General features: G+C 39.2%; 1 protein-coding gene across 2 annotated transcripts in view; it reads left to right on the plus strand.

Annotated features, from left to right (window-relative positions):
* myh7ba (myosin, heavy chain 7B, cardiac muscle, beta a) overlaps positions 1–7212 on the plus strand; it is a 32564-nt gene extending 25352 nt beyond the window's left edge. For both annotated transcript variants that reach the window (XM_051673124.1, XM_051673122.1), the window contains 9 exons: positions 4311–4426; positions 4553–4745; positions 4908–5111; positions 5364–5489; positions 5573–5743; positions 5927–6031; positions 6160–6255; positions 6372–6518; positions 6624–7212. In XM_051673124.1, the coding sequence (XP_051529084.1) occupies positions 4311–4426; positions 4553–4745; positions 4908–5111; positions 5364–5489; positions 5573–5743; positions 5927–6031; positions 6160–6255; positions 6372–6518; positions 6624–6635 (1170 nt within the window). In that variant the 3' untranslated portion in view covers positions 6636–7212. The remainder of the gene's footprint in view (positions 1–4310; positions 4427–4552; positions 4746–4907; positions 5112–5363; positions 5490–5572; positions 5744–5926; positions 6032–6159; positions 6256–6371; positions 6519–6623) is intronic.
* Positions 7213–7495: the final 283 nt, after the last annotated feature.

Consider the following 7495-nt stretch of genomic DNA (forward strand, 5'->3'; position numbering starts at 1 on the left):
TCAGTTGTTCTGTAACACTGCAGGAAGGAGTCGAGAGAAAAATGATCTAGATGCAGGCTTTTTTTTCAATTAACATTTTTTATTGACTCATAAACATATAACAAAGAAAAAACACAACAAATATACATAGAGTCAACATTTAACATTCAACCCCCACTATTACCCCTCCCCAAACACTAACCCCACCCTGACCCCCAACGAACACCCCTGTGGTCACAAATAGGATAAACACACTAAAAAAAAAAAAAAAAAAAATGTAAAATACCCCCCCCCCCCAAATAACAAACAAAAACAAACAAACAAAAAAAGAAAACAAAAAGAAAATATAATAATCATATGTAAATAAATCTAAACTTCTCTCTCCGCAGCCCCTCCCCGAGAGTCCCCCAAAAACAATAAATACATGCCCCATTTCCTATCAAACAAATCTCGAACCCCCAGCCTTCTGCTTGACATCTCCTCAAAAGCTGCCACCCTCCCCATCTCCGCACACCACTCTGGAAATGAGGGAGGCCCATCTGACTTCCATCCCCTTAAAATAATCTGCCTGCCAATCATAATACTAGTCAGGACCCTAGTATGTGTTTGTCCCTCAAATTTATGACTGCCCCATCGCCCAGAATACAGAGTGTGGGGAAAAACGAAATTCGAGTGCCCAAAATGTCACATATGATACTCTGAACTTTCAACCAAAACTCTTGGATCTTAACACACCCCCAAAAAACATGGGTTGTGTCTCCATCTTCTGATTGGCATCGCAGCAGGTGGGTGTGTCTTTAAAACCAAGCCTATACAATCTAGAGAGTGTCCAAAATCTTGAATTGCATAAGGCAAATCCTTGCATCTCTAGATGCAGCCTTGACATTTTTTAGAATCCTAGCCCACACTCCCTCCTCCAATACCAAGTTTAAATGTTTCTCCCTTAATCTCTTAAGAGAAGTTGAAGTTCTGTCCCTTAGACTCTGAATTAGCAGGGAGTAATACACTGATGCCTCATGACCTATTCCAAAAGCAGTAATAAGTGACTAACTAAATCAGACAAATTTGCTGGGAATAAAATGCCCAAATACTTAATGCCCTGTTTGGGCCATTGGAAGGTACCCGGCTGGAAAGCCATTACTGGGCAGTGCGCTGTCAGAGCCAAAGCTTCGGATTTAGACCAATTGACTCTGTATCCTGAGAACTTAGAAAAGGAATTAATAATTCTGTGGAGGCAAGGCATTGACCTAGTAGGTTCAGAGACAAATAATAAAATATCATCCGCATAAAGCAAAAATGTATACGCCATACCTCCCGCCACCACCCCTGGAAAATCATTCTCCTTTCTTATCCCGGCTCCTAATGGTTCCAGGGCCAGACAGAACAATAAGGTGGAAAGAGGCACCACCTAAATCCATTTGTTTGTACCGCTGCTACCGGGTGTCTATAAAGTAACTTAATCCATCCAATAAAAGTTTTTCAGAACCCGCATATTTTCAAAATCTAAATATTTGGCTAAATATTAGCCAAAATAAGACTTTGCCCCTGAATTTCTGCTAAAACAATAATGACTCTTCCTAATTTATCTTTACTCTGTTTGAGACATTTGAATTGTAGATGTTTACTTATCAATGCAATGACTCCCCTGCTCTTACTCGAGCCAGCACTAAAGAAAACATGCCCACCCAATATCTTCCAAAAATGTTCAGCTTCCTGCGTGGAAAGATGCGTTTCTTGAAGAAACACTATATCATATTTCTTATGTTTAAGAAAATAAATAACCTTTCTTCTTTTTATGGGGTGCCCCAGCCCATTCACATTCCATGTGGAGAGAGATAATCCACTCATATTAACATTTAACATTTGACATATTAGAAAAAGTAGATTGTGTGTCAAAAACAAGATTATAAAGACCACATTCCAACATCAGTGCAACAATCAAACCCCGAACATCCCCCTGAACAAAAAAAACTGAAAAAAGAAAAACGTGCGCATTAACCCCACACACGACAGCGCTATCCGGCGTCCATCCCTCTAAACTCAATCTTTGCCGTCAGATTGATCAAGTCCGGTGCTTCTATACATATTATGTGAGACAGAATTACATAGTAAAAAATAATCTATAAAACAAACTCCAGCCAATAAGTGGAATAAACACAAAAAAATGTGTAGATTCATCCACATAACTGTCCCGAAGGTGTGTTCCTTCACAAAACAAGCTCCAGCCGCTAGTGGAACCAGCACAAAAAAAAGGGGGCTGTTCAGTTCTTTGGGCAGTCAAACAAATGTTCAGTAAGCCGGCCCATTCGGCTGATACATGAGTGCAACAAAAGACCCAATCACTCCAAAGTCCTGCAAGAGATAATCCACAAAACCAACTCCAGGCCACAGGAGGCATAAGAACCAAAAACATGCAGATTCATCCACAAACTGTCCCAAAGAAATTATATTACACAAAACAATACTTCCGCTAGGCGGAACCAGCACAAAAATAAAGGAAAAAGGCGCCCAGCTTCCTCAGACCGTCAAGTGTATGTTCAGTGAGTCAACCCCACTAGGCAGCAATATGAAAATCACTAAATGACTTATTCACTCCATTGTCTTTATAAAGGACAATGCTTGCTGTGGGCATGTATATTCTCTACGGCCATCCTTAGTATCAATTCTCAGTTTGGCCATAAACATCAGAGCAAAAGCGAACTTCCATAGATGTAAGAGTTTCTTGCTTTCTTTGAATCGATCACGTTTCTCTCTTGTCGAATTCGCAAAGTCTGGGAACAAGAAAATGCTGTGGTTCTTCCAAGAAAGCTTTACTTTACTCCTCACCTCGTGTAACACGAGATCTTTATCTTATGATCTCCGAAATTTGTCCAGAATGTATCGGGGCCTGACTCCCTCAGCGGATCTCCGAGCCAGAACCCTGTGAGCTCGCTCGATTTCCAGCTTATGGCCTGTTATGTCGAGCAGACTCGGAAAGAGCCCGTCTAGGAATTTTGCCATATCTCGGCCTTCCTCATGCTCAGGAATTCCAACAATTCGGACGTTGTTTCATTGACTACGATTCTCCAAATCCTCCAGTTTTTCCCAGATGTGCTGCAAATCCACCTTGGTCGCTAGTGGATTAGCAGCTAATTCCCTCTCCGATGACTCCAGACAATCGATCCGTTTCTCAACATCCGACACTCTTGTAACCAACTCAGAGAAATTCGCCTCCATGGCAGTGATTGTTTGACGTATAACAGCAAGATCCTCCAAGTCTGCAATGACCTTCGTCAGCATTGCCATCATGTTCAACAGTTGACGCTGGATCTCTCCCGCCGCACTGTCCGAATTGAGTCCCTGGTCTGCGGCCCTGTCAGGGGTATCAGCTTGAGCATGTAAGTGTCTTTTAATATCTCCAGAGCCCGAGAATTTTGAATTCTTTGACATATTGTCTTCCTAGAACAGTTAAGAATCAGGGTGTATCGAATCTCACCAGTTTATGACACAAATAGTAATAAAACTAGCAAAGTGCGCAGAGCTCGCCGTTCACACGTCCGCTCCTCGCATGGTGCCACACGACTCCTATATGCAGGCTTTTTAATAAAAACTCAGATAAATAAACATAAAGAAATTCAAACATGACAATAGAACGAACCCGTTACATCCATGAATGGAAAACAACTGACAAAGAATACAGAAAAACCAAGGGATTAAATACACAAGGGGCAAACGAGGAAACAAGGAACACCTGGGATTAATAATCACAAGAACCAATGAAACAAAAGACAATGACAAGAACTACAAAACCCATAATCAACACACAAGACAGGCAGGGAAACAATGAACAAAAATGGCGACCCCTAGTGGTTACCAGGGTAATCGTGACACTATCTATCTAGCTGGCTGTTTGTCTTACTGTAATACCTGTATATCCATCAAAATTCCAACTTTTAAAACTATTTTACACTTTCCAACAAGGCTTTGTCAAACTTTGACAAACTTTACCTACAGTGTCTATTTCCCTATTGAAATGGGCATTTACAGAAAGAATTCAGAAAGTTGTGTCTTTTTAAGATCCATGGTCATGCAGTATCACAGAATTTGCAGTATTTTTATTAATCTTGGTAAATATAATTTTTTACTTTAAAAGTTGCATATGTTTTCATTAGTTAATGCATTATGAACTAACATGAACAAACAATGAACAAAATCTTATTTATAAATTATCAATATAAATGCTGTAAAACATTGTTAATTTGTTAGTTCGTGATACCAAATGAATTAAAGTTAACAAATAGAACATTTTTGTAAAATGTTACCAAAATCTTTTACCTTATTTTTTATCCCAGGGAACTCTGGAGCATGAAGAGAGTAAGACTCTGCGTATACAGTTGGAGCTCAACCAGATCAAAGCAGACATTGACAGGAAGCAGGCCGAGAAAGATGAGGAAATTGACAATCTGCGGTGGGTTCTTCTGGATAAAATGAAATGATAAAGAGAGTCATGACTAGTGACAAAGACCATCATTTTTTACATTTTTTTTTACTTAAGGCCTCCTAACTTTTTACTCACCATTATTACCTACTCTAGGCGTAACCATCAGCGTGCCATAGAATCCATGCAAGCCAGCCTTGATGCAGAAGCCAAATCCCGTAATGAAGCCATCAGGGTGAAGAAGAAGATGGAGGGAGACCTGAATGAGATGGAGGTTCAGCTGAACCATGCAAATCGTCTGGCAACCGAGTCCCAAAAAATGGTCCGTAATCTGCAGACACAGATCAAGGTAAATCCCAAATGCATTTTATTATAATGTATATATCAAAAAGACTGCATGATAAATGTTCTAGATATGTTCATTTTGTTGAACGTGCAAAATATCTTCAAAACCTTACAATCATCAATTCAGCTGTTTTGTTTTAGAACCCACTTTGCTTTAAATTTAAAGGACCTCCAGATAGAGCTAGATGAGACTGTTCACCAAAATGAAGATCTAAAAGAACAGGCTGCTGTTACTGAACGTAGGAACAACCTTTTGACTGCTGAGGTGGAAGAACTGAGGAGCCAGCTGGAGCAGAACGACCGTGCCCGCAAACTAGCAGAGTTTGAGCTCCTGGAAGCCACAGAGAGGGTCAACCTGCTACATTCCCAGGTAATTATCATGGGCGAATCTCACATTAATACATTTCGACATTCTTTTAAGTGACATAGTTACGACATTAATGGATCCTCCCAAGGTTTGTTGCCCTTGGCTTGCTCAATTGGGGGTTTGTAATGCACTACTATGTTATATTTTTCTGTAAAGCTTTTCTGGAACAATATGTTTAGTAAAAAAAGCACTATACAAATAAAACCGAACTGAATTTCTCCAAGTCATTTTCCATAATCCTTTCTGCCTCTCCAGAACACATCACTGCTCAATCAAAAGAAAAAGCTGGAGAGTGATCTTTCCATGATGTCTAACGAGGTCGATGATGCTGTGCAGGAGAGCCGAAATGCAGAAGAGAAAGCCAAAAAGGCCATCACTGATGCAAGTAGCTTATTTCTCTCGAAGAGGTAAAGCTAGTGTTGTGTATTGTACATGGAATTAAACCTGCTGCTTTGAACATGCAGGCTGCCATGATGGCAGAAGAGCTCAAGAAAGAACAAGACACCAGCGCTCATCTGGAACGCATGAAGAAGAACATGGAGCAGACCATCAAAGATCTGCAGATGCGTTTGGATGAGGCTGAGCAGGTTGCTCTAAAAGGGGGCAAGAAGCAAATACAAAAATTGGAAAGCAAGGTGACAAGGACACAAACATAGATATACAGGATGATTTTTGTCAACTGCATCCATAAAATGCATACACTGATTTTTTTGGTTCTACATTTGAATTGGGAGGGGGCTTTGAGAAACTTAATATGTGAAAAGGCTTTTGATTAATCATGCTTCAATTTACATTTGCATTTTGTTATTTTTCTCTAGGTGAGAGACCTGGAGAATGAGCTGGAATCTGAGCAGAAAAAAAGCAACGAGCTCCAGAAGGGAGTCCGCAAATATGAGCGTAGAATTAAGGAGCTCACCTACCAGGTACAAATTCTAGACTCCATTTCATGCAGCTTTTATCAAACAAGAGATATCAAATCAATTGGCAATGGTGTATGAGTTGCACTACTCTGAAAGCGTAAAACATATGGCGCCACCTGTTGTTTCTGCAGACTGAGGAGGACAGGAAGAACATGGCCCGGCTCCAGGAGCTTATAGACAAGCTACAGGCAAAAGTGAAGACCTACAAGAGGCAAGCAGAGGAGGCGGTGAGTCAAAAGATAAACATTAATGTCATACATTTAAATGTAATATATGTGCTAAATCACATCCACCATAATGTATGACACAGCACAAGTGATGATTTCTGCTGATTGTATTGTAGGAGGAACAAGCCAATACCAACCTGACCAAGTACAAGAAGATCCAGCATGAACTGGACGATGCTGAGGAACGAGCCGATATCGCTGAGTCTCAAGTGAATAAGCTGCGTACCCGTACCAGAGACCCGGGCAGCAAGGCTAGTCCTAAGGCATGTAGTACATTCTAAGCCTTAAATATTGGACAGCACAATTATAAATTTTCGGTTCCACTGAATCTTTAAGTTATTAATCAGCTTTGCTTCCACTAATTTCAGCTTGCAGAGTGAAGAGGAAGGCTCTCTCGTACCATGGGCACAGCTCATAGTTGAAATAGTTTTGTGTGACATTGAAATAAAGCCTATGGCAAAAGTTATGACAAACAACTTACTTGGGTTTTTAAAATAAAGCAATGGCTCTTTTATATTGATGTAGACAACATACATATGTATTTAGGTCTCCACTCACATACTTAGCAATGTATACTCCAGTTTATAAAAACCAAACACTGGCACTCATTTCAGCAAACCTCTTTGACTTTAAACTTGAAGACTGTTATTTTCTAGGTAAAGTGAGGTGTTTATCATAAAGAAACAGTTTTTAAAGTTGATGACTAATGCCGCATTGCAACACTCAGCAGTGAAAAATTGATCAACAGTATTGTAGAAATTCAAATCCACTAATAATAAAATGCAACAGGGCAAAATTATTTTGTCAAATCAAAGCAAAGAATTACAGTCTCCAGGGGAAGAGTGTTTTTTTAAATAGTAATTTTAGACCCACTTTATGTTAGGTGTCTTTAACTACAATGTACTTTTATGTACATACATGTTGCATTGTACTTACATTAAACCTCCTGAGACCTGAGCGTGACTGTGTACATTTTACATTCACCTTTTGATTTGTAACTATTAGCCTAAGAAACATACAAAAAAATAAAATAAAATAATAATAATAATAATAATTAAAATGATATATATATATATATACACACTACCGGTCAAAAGTTTTGAAACACTTGACTATCTTTTGATCTGAAGGCGTATGCTTAAATGTTTGAAATTAGTTTTGTAGACAAAAATATAGTTGTGCCACCATATTAATTTACTTCATTATAAAACTAAAATTTAATAATAAAAAAAAAAAAAGA

Source organism: Myxocyprinus asiaticus, chromosome 35 (assembly GCF_019703515.2).
Source record: "Myxocyprinus asiaticus isolate MX2 ecotype Aquarium Trade chromosome 35, UBuf_Myxa_2, whole genome shotgun sequence".
Taxonomy (NCBI): domain Eukaryota; kingdom Metazoa; phylum Chordata; class Actinopteri; order Cypriniformes; family Catostomidae; genus Myxocyprinus; species Myxocyprinus asiaticus.